The sequence below is a fragment of the Tachypleus tridentatus genome, chromosome 8, assembly GCF_004210375.1.
Source record: "Tachypleus tridentatus isolate NWPU-2018 chromosome 8, ASM421037v1, whole genome shotgun sequence".
NCBI classification, from domain to species: domain Eukaryota; kingdom Metazoa; phylum Arthropoda; class Merostomata; order Xiphosura; family Limulidae; genus Tachypleus; species Tachypleus tridentatus.
Genome location: NC_134832.1, coordinates 98,682,394 through 98,700,604, shown reverse-complemented (window position 1 = coordinate 98,700,604; position 18,211 = coordinate 98,682,394). Strand labels below are relative to the sequence as shown.

Here is an 18,211-nt window from a genome sequence, read left to right as displayed (position 1 = left end):
AGCATGTCATTTTTTTATGAATAAAAGTGTCATAAACTAATCCAAAAAACTGAAATCAGTAGTGAAGACCAAATGTTACTGTATTATAAAAAGACTGTTAAACCTTTATTAGTCACACACTAAGAATACTCTCTCTCTCTCTCTCACACACACACACACACACACACACACATATTGCATAAAACAGTTAACAGATAATTGGAATTTATAATACCTTATATATGTTATGTCAGAAGACCAATTGCACCAAGAATTGCCAGCACAAAGGGTAATAGGCTGCAACTCATATGAGGTCAAACATTAACAGCACAATTCCACACCTAATGCTGATTACAACCCACAACATATTTCTGCTCTCACCACAATTTGAAATATGATCCTGTATGAAAACAGAGTTGGGTCTTGCACCAAAATATCTCCAAATGAGCATATGCTTATAAACCAACAGAATGATAAAGTAAAACTCATCTTTAAAAAGAATACTGCTCAACATTCAACATGTGATTGTTTCACTACATGTCCTTGGCATCACTGCAGGTGAGCTCTTTTGTTTTGTTAGTGTGATGAAATTCATTGAACATTTGACATACAGGTTAATTTTGTAAAATTTGTTTCTAATCAACTCTAACCTGGAAAAGTATCCATTTGCAACTACAGCACACCATAATCAACAAATAATAATTGTCTGTTTCTATTGTGGATAATGGTCTTCCTTCAAAGTGCTCACAGCTATATCACTGGTTTGGAAGTAGTCATACATGATACTAAGGGTATATTCAAATACTTGTAACCAATTTGAAATGATCTGTTGTGACAGGTTGGCTTCTATTCATTAAATAATTCTTCATGAGGGAATCATAGTTCATGAACTACTTTAAAGTCTGTAATTACTTCAAAGTGTTAAATGAGACAGTATTATGACCACTACGTGTATAGACAAATTAAACTCAATTACCAATTATTTACATTTCAGATCATCTGGCTGAGCATTACATGCCTAATTTGCATAGAAATTAACTGAGAGGAGTGACTGATATTTTATTATAATAATGATTTAACCTTTTCATAGCTGTGCTATTTATTACAAATTATTATCTTCAGTATACATGTCTATATATTGAAAGCTTACCATCAGTCTTGAACTCCAGGACCTTTTTCTGTGCAATCTTTTCAAAAACTCTTTTTAAAGGGAACTTGGTTTGACCATTAGTGAACATTGTCCACTGTGTTGAAGTTAACATCTCTCCAGCATCAAGCAGTTTTATGGATGGAGTCTTTTCTGTAAGGTTCTTGCTGAAGTGGCTCAGCCCAAACTGTGCAATTTGGATGGGATAAAAATGACCTTGAGGATCCCATTGGGTTGAGACAGGTACTCCTATAGGTAAATAATAATTCATATTTATTGTATTTAACAAAACAGAATAATTAGGAGTCAATAGTTACATAAACACAAAACTTTTTTAAAAATATTAATTAATGTAACTTAGGTTCATGTCATTGTACTTGATTTTCTGAAAACTCTCATCAATTGGATAATTATCAAAAATAACTACCCTCTGTTAGGTTCCATAAGCAACTTTTATATATGCCCTATTCTTTAAACTCAGTATCACATAAATTAATCTAAAACTTCCAGAAAAGTATGAATTATTCAGAAATGTTTACCATTTTTAAGAAGGTTATCTTTCCACTAAACTGTGAAAATAGTAAGTTTTTCATTAACTATGTATTAAGAAAATATGTCATGTTTTACCAGATATATATACAAACATGCCATTTTGTGATACATGTGTATTGAAAAGCACGTCACTTTTCACTGAATGGATATATAGAAAGTGCATCACTTTCCATAAGATTATATTTATGATACATTTCACTCTTTACAGATATTGCTCAGAATGTCTCCGATCCATCAAATATATCAAAAACATGCATGTTATCTACCACAAATGAGCACTACGACACACATCTTTGTTTGCCTGATACATACATATTCTGTGCTACACAAGATGTGTACATGAGATATACTAACATCATGCCCCTTTTTACACAATTAAACAAAAACTACAGTGTTCTTACATTATGTATATATTAATAACACACATTACACTATCATGCATATATAATTAGGATACATATAAACTTTTCTACAAAATAAACGTTAAAAGGTTCATACTACCTTTCATTGTCCAACTTCATTAAAAGATGGCGCCAAATTACATAGAGAGAGGCAATAAAAGTAAGTTTCATAAAGGAGTGGGCCTGGCATGGCCAAGCGCCTAAGGCGTGCGACTCGTAATCCAAGGGTCGCGGGTTCGCGCCCGCGTCGCGCTAACATGCTCGCCCTCCCAGCCGTGGGGGCGTATAATGTGACGGTCAATCCCACTATTTGTTGGTAAAAGAGTAGCCCAAGAGTTGGCGGTGGGTGGTGATGACTAGCTGCCTTCCCTCTAGTCTTACACTGCTAAATTAGGGACGGCTAGCACAGATAGCCCTCGAGTAGCTTTGTGCGAAATTCCAAAACAAATAAACAATCCGAAACAAACATAAAGGAGTACTAAGAAAATAAACCACGGTACCATAAATCTGTGCACTAATTAGCAACTAGTTCGAAAACTCGAACATTTTATAGTAACCTACAGTTAAACAACAAAAACAGCTATCATCTAAAATCCACGAGGATTTACAAGTAAGTTATCACTTTAAAAATTCAATCTTTGCTGTCACCAGACTACAAAGCGTTATCAGAAACTTAAATACTGTTGATGTCAAAAAAAGTTCCATTCCCTGTTTAAAAAAGATCTTAACATTATTTCACGTTTTAAAATATTTTATACCATGTGAATCAGGAATTATAAGGAGGAAATGACAAGTAAAACCAAGCTATATCACAATGGATGAATCAACAACGTTAAGTCAAGATGGGGATTTCACTAAAAGATTTCAAGAACAGTACACACAGTGTTACTACAATAAATTCAGTCAACTCAAGCTTAAACAATCATATGGCACATACACCCTTGTGCAAATTAATTGAAACAAATGGACATTTTACAATATTTTCTGCATGGCGGCCGGTGTAGGCTCGCTGGACCCGCTGATTTCCTTTAATAGTCATTTTTTTTTTCACACAGACGGCGTCATTAGCTGTGTTTTGCAGTACGGTCGATCTATTTTTGAGATATATGACGAAATTTTGAGGAATATTACGTCATTCGAAATTGCGTTAGAAGGGTAAGGAGACCGGTCAAAAAACTTATTACCAACTCAATGAAGGAAAACGGTATCAATGGGGTCTGAAATACAAGAACTAGACGCAAGAACAATAGAGGAAGGTGTTATTCAATGACGAGACTCATTTCTTCGTACAGGGTCAAAGAAGTCTGCATGCTCGCAGATCTCCAGGTGAGAAACTTCGAGAATCTCACATCAATCAGTTCGTAAAACATCCCTTGAAGAAGATGTTTTGGGGCTTTTTCAGCTACAATGGCGTCGGAGGCTTACATATCGTAGAAGGTATGGTGTGAGAACCATAGCACATCGAAGTTTTGCAGAGAAGAGTCGTTCCAGAATTGAAAGAGAGATTTCCAAGTGGATCTGGCATTTTTCAGCAAGATCTGGCTCCGTGCCACACATCGAAATTTGTGAAGAATTTTATGACTAGAATGCGAATATAAGTGCTGAACTGGCCTGGAAACTCTTTGAACTTAAATCCTATTGAGACTCTTTGGGCGATTTGTAAAGAAAGACTTCGGGGAAAAGACTGTACTACGAAAGATAAGCTAATTGAGGCCATAATTGAGGTGTGGTACCGCGATCCAAAAATTAGTAAAGATTGCAGTCAACTCGTGGACTCGATGCCAAAGTGAATTAATGATCTTCTGAAAAATAAAGGCAGTCATATGATGTATTAATTTGTGAGTAAATTTTGGATTCTCAGAAATAAAACGCAAAAAATTGAAAAAAAATCGTAATTTTCCGTCTTGTTTCAATTAATTTGCACAACTGAATCTTTCTAATAAACTATACGTACGGCACACAAGACGAAAAAAGAAAAGGCTCTTAACTTCTTGACATGAAGCTTAATACATGCATAAACAGCAAGTCTCATTGATAATTAAACACCAACGTTTTATACAGTTAATATAAGTTTGATTACGTTTTTAATATAGCTCATACATGACAGAAGAACTAACATAGCACGCAACTCTCTCGGACATTGAGTTAAGACAAAAAAGAAAATGGTTATAATACTTCTGGGGTATTGAGATTTACCATAGCCGTGGGAAACGAGTAGCGGGACAACGTTATATTTAAATGTTTTAATAACATAGGCCTAGAGCATTTAGAAAGCTCTAAGAAAATGATGTAAATAATTTTAAATGTTCTACCACATTCAAGCTGGGTTATAAACACGATATTATCACAGTGATTTTCAAATTAGAGAGAAAAAAGTCAGCGTTTTAGCTATCGCGATTACTTTATACAAGGAAATGTATTTCCTTTATGCTATCGTCATTTGTAACGTTGGCCAACAGCAATTTACGTAAATGTGCAAGTGTTCAGCTTGTAGAAAAGTTAAGAGGAAGTAAAGTAATTGGACTAAGTGGACTGGACTACACGGTGAATTATTTTTATCGGGTAATTAAAAACAACAACAACAGCAAGCTAAAGAACTTTGCTACAGCATTATGTAAAACGTATATTACAAAGGTTTAGCGGAAAATGTAAACTGATAAGATAGTTTGCAGCTCAGCTGTTTTTGAAGAAACTTTAATTACATGATAATGTAATGTTTCCAAAATATTTGTGTGTATTTATTTGTTCAAGCGTGATGTGAAAACCTGGGTAGACACTTAACAATAAATAATATATATACATATTTATTTATTTATTACACAATAAAAAAGGAACAGCACCCCTTAAAAAGGAAAGTGTTGTAATTCGCTGTTGGAGCTGGTATCTTAATAGTTAGTAGACTCATCTTTGTTGTTGTTATTATTCACAATTTCAATTCACTTAGTTAAAATTTCCGCCAACTGCTGAAATACACTTAGTGGCATAAACTGCCTCTCGTTTTTGCTTTCATATCAGTTCTAAAATGTCTTCCAACTCAATTAGACCCAGGACAGGGCTCTAGTCCAGCTAAAATATATTATTTCTCTTCAAAGCACTGTTGAATGGGAAAATTGATAAGGCATGATGCATATTATGATGAACAAGCACACGACACAATATGTAAAGCAAATGAGTAACGGGTTTATTACTTCACATGACAGTTTTTCACACTGGTTTTGTTCCTTACAAACTGCATCATGTTCAAGTACTCAAGGAGATAGAGTTAATCTGTCGCGTTGATTTTACATTGCGGTTCTTGATAAAACATGGAACTGATGACCAATTACCTGCCAATACCCAATGAACTGGTAAAACACACTTCATTCTTTCTGGAAGTGCTACCATGCACAACTGCACTATGTGATCAGAAGCTAAACCACAGATAAGAATTCTCACACACCTGCATGATGGTGACAGTGCTGTGTAGTTTCACAACTGACTTTATTATTACGCCATACTTTCGTGAAGAATCTTCAACATATACACTGCAAATTTGTACAGTTAATGCTCACAACCAATGTAATTTCCATGCTGTACAAAAAGAATCGTAATAGACACAATGTTTTTCTTGAAATATGATGTTTTTGACATATTGATAACACATCTTTTGGTAATACTTTCGGGACAAAATCATTAGCAGTTATATTACTCAATCTGTAAATAAAAAGATGCTAGTAACTGAAGGCATGAAGTGAGATAAAAATTCAAATGGTGACACCCAACAGGAAATATACTTTGAGGCTGGGAGATCACGTGACGTACAGTTCTATAACGTGGTGCAAGAGAATGGATAGTTCCAAAGTTTGCTACTACAAACTGATAGTTCCGAGTAATGCTGTTATAGCACAGGTGGTTTAAAAATGTGCTAATGGGGAGAGAGAGTTCCAAAGTTAGATATTAGGGTAGAGGAACTCATCCATGAGATGTGACAAGATAAATATCATGCAGTCCGTGAATATCGAAATATATCATGATATAAAAATACTTCTTTAATCTCTATAGTTCTTACCGCAATATCAGTTACAGCATTATCATTTGGAGATCAATTTTATACATGCATTTCATTATCAGTAATGAAGCATTCTGAATACTTAAAAATAATGTTATTTCACTAAGCATGCTTTCTATGCAAGTATGAGCCAGGAAAATATGGCCGACGTATATTATGTACTGCTCATCATAGTCTCAATTTTCTCTTATAACAACCTAATAGACTTTTATAAACACTTAATTCAGGTTTTTGAGGTTTTCAAAAGTTTTAATACCTTCAATTTAGCAAAAGAAACATAGCTAAAGTAGAGAACCGACGAGTAGAGTAACAGCCAAATGTTCTTTTGGTTATTCTGATTCTGGTGTCAGAAAGACTAGTTCATCACCTGCTGAAGCTGTTGCGATGATTTACAGACCAAAATGTTGAATTTTAACTTGGTAAGTGCAGCAGCAGTATAGCATTACGATAACTTCAGCACATGATGTTCATCAAGACAACTTATCATACCAAACTAAAACTGATGCCTTTACAGCAACTGTTATTCAATATAAAATACTCATTGTTTGTTTAAAAAGAAGTAATAAAATAAATTTTGAAAAATAAAAATGATGTGAAGACGAAAATGCCAGAAAGTTTAGAAATAAAGCAGAGCTGAATACATTAAACTAAATGAAAGTCCCTAAATAAGTAGCTACTGAGTCAATGTTACAAGATTATGGGAATTAACCATAGCAAGACTTCAAGGCACCATTCAGTTTAAAATGCTTTTGAACATGAATTCAACATATAGTTGTAGATAAAAGCTTTCTTCAAAAGATTTGACTACTTACGGAGAGATTTGTGTATTCATCTCTACCTTGTTTCTGTGTATGCATTACTGTCTCTACATCATCCTTATTTTCAAATTTCTTTTATTACTTGTGTATTACAATTTGAATAATTGTACAATGTACTTTAAGGTTTACACATACACACTCATATATATATTAGTTTAACTAAAATGTACTCCTGAAAAGGACAAATTTGTCTCATGAATACAAAACATTCAAACTCTACATATATACCATGCATCACTTAACGTAACTGTAATATATTGATTTAGTGAGGTTTGAATTCATGGCTTGGATATATGACTATGCATACACTGGTTTATCTTACAGATACATAATCTTGAAAATCAGTGTTTTTTTTTGTGTGTGTGTTAACCAAACGCAGAGAAACTCTCAACATTTGTTATATACATCATACTTATATCTATACACTAATTTAACTTACAACCAAAACTGACCTGAAATGAACTGTTTTTTTGTGTTTTTTTAAATGTTAAAACTCCAGATATAATTACTTAAATCATATGCAGTAATAGCAATAATGTTAAAATGATAAAAAGCACCATGTCTGCATTTATTTTAACATGAACCATGTGGGTCTGGTTTATTCATACGTATGGTTTTATCCAAAGTTCTTAAAGTCTATATGAACATTTTTCCAACTAAATATAGAAATATTGTTATAATGCTTTGTAAAATGGTTTTCTAAAAGTCAATCGAGCGTCGTCTTCAATGACATCCGTCACAGTTTAAAGTCCTTGAGCATATTCGAGGAACTCGTGTTGATTTCTTATAATATATAGTGTACTTCGTGATTTACACATATATTTAAGTAACAACTTATGTGGAGGGATATTTATTGTAGTTAAATAAAACATTCAAACTCTAGATCAGTGGTTCTTAACCTGGGGGGTGTGACCCTCTGGGGGGTCGTTTGAAGTTTCTCGGAGGGTCACGGATGGTTTGGGAATTATTGAGGAAATCACGGAGCAGTTTTTGTGGCAAGTGCCTGTAACTGCCCACCAATGAGAAACACGCTGAAGTGCGGCAGTTGAACCACGTCGAGATGCTTGTTGCACAACCACTTGTCTAATTTTGAGTAAAAATTTTCATATATTACAACATTTTGAATTGCCTAAATTTTTTTAACTATATAATATTAATACATCAAACTTAACATTTAAATATCAAAGTTTCCATCGTATTTAGTATCTTTTCTCATTATATATATTATATCAACCCTCACACTGAGTGAATAAGTAGGTTTTGTATGATGTTCATTAATTCCATGCATTTTACATTTGTTTATCACTTGTAGCATTTCTCAAGGTCATTTATTTGTAACATTTTCAATAAATTAGGATCTTTATATAGTTTTGTTTTATTCTACCTTTACACAAAGTTCACCATTACAAAAATTATTATAGGGATCACGGTAATACCCTGGAGAGTCTCAGGGGTAAGACGATGAAAAAGGTTAAGAACCACTGCTCTAGATGCATATCATATACCCCACTTTAACTAATTAAACATTCGCTTTACATATACACTATCTTACAATTAAATAGTCCTGAAAAGGACATATTTTCATGTTAACTTAAATCACCAAATTCGAGATATAGTTTTGTCTGATTCATATTATCCAAAAGTAACATAGAATTTCCAAACGTAATAAATTGTCTGTACTCAATTTATCATGACGTAAGTATTTCATTCTTATATGTATTTTTACTACCTAAATATTAAAATATATGTGAATATCCTGCTCAAAGCAAATATAGTAACTTTCTCATAGGTTTTGTCCAAACATATAAGTTACTGTAGAACGAATTCAATCACCTATATAAAATTTTCAAAACACAATTTTTATTATAGAAACTACGTGAAATAAATATCAAATTTACCATTTTATGGTGTGTAATAGCGTCGATAGGATATCATAACTTCTATGATTTTCTGTAGAACATTCACTCTGAAGTACAAAACACTAAACCTTTATTATTCATAGACAAAAGTAATTTCAATTACTTTGCAGATGGCTCCTACGAAAAGAACAAAGTCTGAAAGAAGTATTCGTAAAAGGTGTCTTGCCATGGTTACAGGCCGTGCTCAGGAAACCCATGAACAACACGACAGAAGACAGACAAGTCATGGCTGCTACAAAAGCAACTGAAATTCAAAAACAAGAAGAAATAAGAAAAAAATGACAGCTACTACAAGAATGGTTAAAACAGAAAAAACATGCACAAACAACGGAGGAACTCCTGCTACTAAAGCAGATCAAATTGTAGAATAGCAAGAGTTACTGCCAGGAACCATCCTCAGAGGGATTAATAAACGTTTGCTTTTGCTCACAATCCAGTCTTGGATTATGCTTCTTGTCCTTCATTTTCAACTGGCTCCATGCCAATTTCTTGCACTTACTGCACTGCACTGGAAAAGACAAACTCCAGGGATCTGCTCCAACAGTGAAAAAATTTGTCTGTCTCCTCCAGTTGATCCTCCTGAGACTTACTACATTGCTAACAAGCAACACTTCAAGTGAAAATAATTTCCACAGAAAATTCAAAAATACAACTCTTGCTTCTAAATAACATAATTTCAAACATTTAAAGTGCACGACAGCCATTACTTAATGAAAACCCCATATTTCTGTAAATCTACTTCATGGGCGATAATGTCAAAGAAGCAAAAGAGCTCTGAAAACAGCACTATCCAAGCAAAGCTAGAAATTGTCTTGAAGTTGATTGATTGATTGATTTAGTGTTTTATGGCACAAAGCGGCTAGGCTATCTGCGTCAAACGTCCGGTAAAAAGGTAAAAACAAATTAAATGTAGTAAAATATATAAAAGGAAATGAAGGTAAAACAAAACATCATTGAAAATCAGAAAAAGTATAAAACCAATGTTGACACCTAGTCTACAATGTTAAGAGAGAACGCAGAGTATAAGAAGTTGTAAGGTATTTACTCTAGCAAAATGGTAATGATCATAACCCGCCAGGAAGACTAACAGATAAGTACAAGAACCACCGTCAGTCACCTGAAGTTGGCCTTTCCAGTTCTAGTTCTGGGTTATGTGTCATAGCAGCTATTATCAAAGTGTAAAATAATAGAAGTTTTAAAAGATATATAGCAAAATCGTAATAACGAGTAGCCAAATGTCCAGTAAAAAAGTAAAAGTAAAGTAAATGTAATATTATTCATAAAAGTAAACGAAGGTAGAAAAAAAACAGCAATTAAAAACAGAAAATTGCATAAAACCGATGTTGACATCCAGTCTATAAAGTTGTGAAGGTCTTCCTGTAGGAGAATGGTAATGATCATAACCCGCCAGGAAGACTAACAGGCAAGTACCAGTGCCACTGTCAGTTACCTGAAGTTGGTCTTTCCAGTCCTGGTTTCGGGTTATGTGTCATTATGGCCAGTACCAAAGAGTAAAGTAATAAAAGTTTAAAAGACATGCAGCAAAATTGGAATAACAACTCGCCAGGACGACTGACGGGTAGTTCAAACAGCAGCGTTAGTCACCTGAAGTTGGCCTTTCCATTCCTGGTGTCAAGTTATTTAATGTTCTGGCCAATTTCCAATTTCAAATTGAACTAGAGAGATTGAAACTTTGAAAAGAGAAACACTATTAAAAAGGTGTAATGAATAAATATCTAACACTTAAATGAGATTAAAAAGATTAATGGCCATTAAAAAACTAAAAACTTTATCAAGGTGGACAGTGTCACCATCACCAATAACACTGTCCAATGTTACAGATAAACCCTGGGAAAAAGCATGTTTAAAATAGTGCCGTCGCTGAGAGTCGTAACGATGACAAGAAAGTAAAATGTGGCTTACACCGATTTAAGTATTACACAAACTACACATTGGTGCAACAGTTCCAGATAAAAGAAAACGATGAGTTAAAAAACTGTGACCAATGCGTAGTCAAGTTAGAACAACTTCCTCCTTCCGAACCTTATGGAAGCTAGATGGCCAAAGCCCAATATAGGGTTTTATTTGAAAAAGCTTGTTTTTGCGTTGTTCATTCCAAGTGGACTGCCAGTTGCCACGGAGCCGAGCCTTAAATACAGGACCATAATCCATGTACAGAATAGGCACAGTGGTGATAGTACCGAGCAGATAGATTTAGCTGCCGTGTCTGCAAGCTCGTTCCCACGAATACCAACGTGGCCTGGTATCCAGAAAAACTGGATAGAAGTAGCTGTTAATGAGAAATGGGCCAGTCGGATTTGAATATCAGCGAGAACAGGGTGTGAGCCAACATGTAGCGATTCCTGGGACAGTAGAGAACTAAGCGAGTCAGTATAAATAGTGCAGTTGGAGTACTGCTCAGCTTCAATATGATCCAGGGCAAGAGATATAGCATACAGTTCAGCAGTGAACACAGAAGCTGTAGAGGGAATTCTGCATGCAACCACCGAACCGCAGCAAACCATAGCAGAGCCCACTGAATTACCTGATTTGGAACCATCTGTATATATGGGAACGGAATTATTCTTTGAAAGATGTTCATTAAATAAAAGACGGTACTTCCAATCTGGAGTATCTGCCTTTTTCAGATGACTGAAAGAAAGGTCACATTTGGGGGCTGTAATAAGCCATGGTGGGATGGGCTGACCTGTGGAATCTGCAATGTTATCCAAGGACAGACACAAGTCATCCAATTGCGCCTGGATGCGAAGGCAGATCGTCTGTTCTGAAAAAGTACGGCCCACTGAGGAAGGAAAACGCATCCTCAGGTGGGATGCTTTGGTAAGGAACGAAGTTTCAAAGAATATAGTAAAGATAGTTGCAAACGGCGAAGGTGCAGAGAAGGTTCATGAGATTCAACGTACAAGCTTTGAACTGGAGAGGTGCGGAAAGCTCCAGTGCAGAGTCGAAGTCCTTGGTGATATATGGGGTCCAACATCTTTAAGGCCGAGGGTCTGGCAGAGCCATAGACCATTGATCCATAGTCGAGTTTTGATCGAATAAGAGCACGATATACCTTTAACATTGAACATCGATCTGCTCCCCAACTGGCAGTAGAGAGGACACGGAGGATGTTCAGTGCTCTTGTGCATTTGACCCGTAGCTGCTTTACGTGTGGTATAAAGGTCAGCTTACGGTCAAAGATAAGCCCAAGAACTTGGTCTCAGGGACCACAGGCAGCGAAACTTCACCGATATGAAGTTCAGGATCAGGGTGAATACCCGTTGGCGGCAAAGTGCATGCAAACGGTTTTAGAGAGAGAAAATTAAAGCCGTTCACCATAGTCCACTTCAGTACACGATTGAGGGCAGTTTGTAGTTGCCGCTCAATATATCTCATGTTCGACGACTGACATGAGATGTGAAAGTCATCGACATAAAGCCCATTCGCAACAGTGAGAGGGAGTTGTTCAGTTATGGCATTTATCTTTATACTGAAAAGTGACACTCAAAACACAGCCCTGAGAGACTCCAAGTTCCTGTACAAAAGAACGGGAAAGTGTCGAACCCACACGAACTTGGAATCTCCTGTCAATTAAAAAATTTTAATAAACATGGGTAAATGGCCACGTAACCCATATGTATGGAGGTCTCGCAAAACGCCATACCTCCATGTTGTGTCATAAGCCTTCTCAATATCAAAGAATATTGATACAAGATGTTGGCGTTTGAAAAAGTCTTCTCTGATTGATGTTTCAAGTCGAATTAGGTGGTCTGTGATGGAGTGCTGTCGTCGGAACCTACACTGAGTGGGTCTTGAAGTTGCAAAAATGTTACACCAAGAAATCAACTATGTTCAGAGCTGAAAGTGCGACATGTAAAGATGACCCCGAGTATAACATCATTAATGCAGACAAGACTTCAAGTGGTGAGCACAAGTGCCAATTCAATGTATCCACAACATTACAGGTGGCTATTATTCTTGCTGATGAACAATATGGTAATCGAGATATTGTATTACAGCTCAGAGACAACTCTCTCCAGATAATTGCAGAAACACACTTTTTACATGATGGACTGCAATATACACTTATTTTCTGGAAGGGTTTAGATGGGAACCATTTTAAAGTGCGACAAATAAATATGGCTACGGGACTTCCAACCCAAAAGAAAGTCTCTGCCATGGACTTTTATACATTCAGATGATATTGCAAACAGGAAGTTTCAATCGCCTCCATCGATTCAAAGATACCTTCCATTAGTTTGCTGTTGATAAACATGCAAAAACCGAAACAAAAAGACTGTGATTCATTTGCATAAGCCAAAAGAAGCTCCGAGTTGAAGACTTTGTTTGTCTTTGATTCTATGACCTATAATAGAAACTCTTCCAACATTAACCAATTAGTCATATTGCCTTCTAGTTTCACAGGTAGTCTTCGCTACATGCATGAGTGTATTTGGGATGCTATGACATATGTACGTAATTAAGGGCATCCTGACCCATTCATTATATTCACTTGCAACCAAGCCTGGTTGGGTGTCAAAAGAAGTGATGCTGGGTCAAAAACCTTATGTTACCGTCATTTGGTAGTAAAAGTTTTCCATAAGGATCTGACATTGCTGTGTTCAGCCTGACAAGGGATGGGACAGGATTGGATCAGGCATGATGAAGTTCAATAATATTAATTAGAGTAAAACATCAGCAGCAATGAGACCATATGGAAAAATTCTGAACTTTCCAATTCATGAACGACATCTCACAGTGGTTCATTTCTATGTGGATCTTAAGAGTGGACAAAGAATGTACTTCATTGAAGGCAATGCATTTGTATGCACACAAGTCCCACAAGAATCAGCTCTCAGAATTTTAAGCTCTGCAAGGAAGGTAAATATGCTCAGACTATGTTGTTTCATTAGTTCCTAAGTATTACATGCGTAGCACTGAAAGCAAGAAGTGGGCTCATCATAAAGCAGGACAAAATGTGCCAGAGCACCCTAATATCAAAACCAGAGATTTACTTGCCCGTGAGGATACACTGTGCATCCTAGTAATTTTGAACAATTTTGTTGCATATGCTTCTAAATGCAGTCAAAGGGTCAACATCATTCAGGGGCTTGCAAACAATGGATGGCGTAATCTGTGAGGCTTACAAACAGGATTGAAGTTGAAAGGTTTCCTGGAAGATCATGCATATTGGAACAACACACTGAAGGAAGCAGCTGCTCCTCAGTTGTTATGGATGATTAAAATCTTTTGCCATTATGCTGCAGATATGTGCACGTTCAATCCTAAGAAGCTTTGAAACAATCACAAGGAGAACCTGTATGAAGACATTTTGCACCCAAAAAAAATGCAGAATCCTAACCTAAAACTGCATTTCTGCGATGGCATTTTCAATAAAGCTATCATTATTAATGAAGACAAGGTCTAAGATACTTAAACCAAAAATTATCAACATAAAAATGACATTATTTCATTTAACAATGTAGAAAGGAACAACTAACCCCTAACTTTGTAAAGGTAAAACTGTCAAAAAAATTTAATCAATGCACAAACATTATCCAAAATTTACAGAAAAACTACTTAAAGTCATGCTGAACACGAAATACAAAGAACTACATGGCTTACAGAAACAAAAAAATGAACCTAGACCATCAACTAGCATGCTGCATTAAACCAGAGATGTACGGACTTATACAACAAAGCATAAACCAAATAAACACTAGGAATGACAGAGACAAAAATATCTGCCACAACAAAAACTGGAAGAACTAAGATGCAAACAACAGGAAAGACACCAACACGACAAACCGTTGACTAACCTCATAATTAACAGATCCGACCGACAATTAAACACAGACGAGGTATATCTACTTAACAAAGGACTAAACTTCGCAATAGCACCTAGGTACATTCCAACCTTAGAAATTAAAACATGTTTAGAAGACCTAACCAGGAGACTTGTGATACTTTCCACAGAAAACAAAAACAAGAAAACAACCAACAGATAGAACACAACTCGACAATTTTGTTGACATCCAACAGCCAAACTTCCCAGAAAAAAATTAAAAAATTATATTTTCCAGAAATACCTAAAAACATCTTAAACGAATTTTTCAAAGAATTTTCTCACAAAACCATCAACATAATTTCACAAAACAGAAAGCTAAAAACAATCTTACAAAAGAGACATTAATTCCATAAAACGTAAAACAAGACAAAAACAAAAAATTCTAAAAGCAAATAAAGGAAACGCTATAGTCATAATGAACACGAATGAATACATCCAAAAAATGAAGAACACCCTATCAGACACAAACAAATTTAAACCAATACACACAAATCCAACAAAACCAAATGGCCTAAGCATGGGCAACCCAGCATCACCAGTTCCAGCCAATATTTTTATGACACAAGTTGAAACACAAGCAATTAACACAGCATTACATCCACCACTATACTGGTACAGATATGTAGACGACATGATTGCGGGATTCACATCTGCAGAACACACATTTAATTTTTTCAATCACATTAACGCTATACGTCCCAACATTAACTTCATATGTGAACAGGAAGAAAGCAATCAAATATCATTTCTTAACCTCAAAATTATAAGAACCGACACACAATTCAAAACAGAAATCCACTAAAAAATCACCCATACTGGACTAAACATTCTTTGGGACTCAGCACATGAAACAAAACAAAAACTCAACATACTAAGAAACCAAATAAACACAGCCATAAAACTATGCTCACCAGATAGGAATAACGACGAATTAGACAAATAAAACAATACTTCATCAACATCAATAAGTTTCCTCCACAAACCGTAGAAAACATTATACGCACACACCTGGACAGAAAGCAATATCAACCGATAAAAGTAAATATATCTCACGAATCAAAAAATCACGAAACCATATACTGCTGCATGCCATATATTCCCGACATCAGCAGAAAAATAACCAACATTTGGCAAAAACTAGTAACAAAATATGGCATTCCAGTTAATACCAAATTTATTCAAAACCAAGGCACAAAACTGAGGTCTATACAATGTAAAAACTACACTGACAAACACCACACCAACATTATTTATAAAATACAATGTGATAACTGCCACGACTTCTATACTGGAAAAACAAGTAGGAAAGTGGAAAACAAATTCAAAGAACATAAAAAGTCACCTTCACGAGTTTTCGAACACTGCAAATCAAATAAACACAACGTAACCATAGAAAACACCCAAATACTAAATAAAGAAACAAACATAAACGCAAAATTAAAGAAGCCTTAATTATACAACAACTCAAGCCCAAAATAAAACAATACAAAGGAACACCTTTATACCTATATCAATAACTATAATCAAACATCTATGTACGCTCTCTACATTCCTACACTTAGTTACACAATCCCCTTCAAACATGTGGTCAGCTATCGGTCAGTTACCTCTTTGTTTCTTTGTGAACCTGACGATGACTGAAGAAGGTCGAAACGTTGTTCACTCCTCTACATAAAACATTTTCTCAACCCATACTAGCCGTTTTTACATAATATTTTTCTTTACAAGTGGCTTTTTTCGTCATCACTGAGTCCAAGAGTTGGCGATGGGTGGTGATGACTAGCTGCCTTCCCTCCAGTCTTACACTGCTAAATTAGGGATGGCTAACGCAGATAGACCTCGAGTCGCTTTGCGCGAAATTCAAAAACAAACAAGTTAAATACATATTTTATCTCATTCATAGAAATATTCAGCTTTTACTTGCAGTCAGAAGATAAATATATTTATCATTTTCCTTTACCAATTTTGTTAAATCCAGATACGGTGTTACTGTCATACAAGATCCAAGTGTAAGGCCTTCTTGCGAGTACAAAGGTTGATGTTGAATGACATACAAAATATTTTCGTCAGCTAATTATGCTAATTCTTAATATTTACAAATCGTTTAAAATTATCGGATGCAATTATAAAACATAAAATTATGTTGTTACTTATTTCACTGTAATTCTGCAATAAAATCGAAACTTTACCTGGTGAATAGTGGTGGGTTCAGAATTTTCATTGGCTGAAGAATAATTAGTGTTACTACATATAACTGAAACAATATTATTACTCACAGAGTTTAATAACTAGAGAGGGTAAATCGTTTGAACACGAGTCGAAAGTTTGAATGCGTTGGATCAATGTAGAAAAAAAAGTCCTTTTCAGGACAACGTATTTGTGACATAAACTAATATAACGACATATAAAGTACTTGCGTATAATTTAAACATTTTCCGAATAAAGCGACACGAAATAGTCTGTTGTAGGACTACGTAGATTATAGGAGTACAATGCACAGGATGATTGTCTGAATTTATACGTTCTAATATTAATTTAAAAATTTGACATATTAAGAGTTATAAATGTGTATCAACCTGGATGAATGCTATACAAATAGTCAAACGTGACGAAACAAAATATTACTTTTTTCACGTATTCAAATATACTATCAATTTTCGTTTGAACTTTCCAGCTTTACTTAATACTTTCATATGATATATATCTAGAGCTTAAATAATTTGGTTAACACTAAAAGAAAGTCCTCTACCTAGATTGTAAGTTGATCTAATACATGAATATTCAAGTGTTTATTACAGTAAACCGTTTGCTGCTATAATTAGTTGGGTCAAAACGATTTTCTACGATGTTTAATAACTTAAAGTAACGTATAGATATGATGGATAAGATGAATTCCTAGACTTTGAATGCTATAAGTTAACACAAAAGAACTCTACCTTTCAGAACTACCAATATCATAAATTATAGTAATACATAAATAACACATGCATAACCAAAGGAGTAAATCATAAATGGCGCTATAACAAAACATTATGAAACAGAATAATAATTTTACGTTTTCAAACACCACTACAAATTAAATGAATCTTTCCATTTTCGTTTGGACATAGTATTTCATTTCTTTCATATAATAGATTTTAAATATTTTATGTTAATATGTTAAAATCTAAATTGGTTTTGTTTGTGTTGAGTTTCGCGCAAAGCTGCACGAAGACTATTTGCACTAGCCGTCCCTAATTTTGCGTGAGACTAGAAGAAAGCTAATAATCACTACCCACCACCAAATATTCTTCTAAATATATTAGAACTTAGAATGATATACGTAATGACATAAATTTCGCTATACAAATAGTTTAACTGTCATAACTGAACTATGATTTTTTACGTACAGTATAAGTTAATACACTTGTACTTCCTATGTTTCTGTTAAGACATATTGAATTACATTTAGTTTATATATTTGTTATTAAAGTGCCCTCCGCTAGTACAGCGGTAA

The 18,211-nt window shown here is 34.9% G+C and overlaps 1 protein-coding gene across 5 annotated transcripts in view; it reads right to left on the bottom strand.

Annotated features, from left to right (window-relative positions):
• LOC143223030 (D-glucuronyl C5-epimerase B-like) overlaps positions 1-18,211 on the bottom strand; it is a 162,227-nt gene that overhangs the window by 8,211 nt on the left and 135,805 nt on the right. For all 5 annotated transcript variants that reach the window (XM_076450404.1, XM_076450407.1, XM_076450405.1 and 2 more), the window contains one exon: positions 1,130-1,375. In XM_076450404.1, coding sequence (XP_076306519.1) covers positions 1,130-1,375 — 246 coding nt within the window. The remainder of the gene's footprint in view (positions 1-1,129; positions 1,376-18,211) is intronic.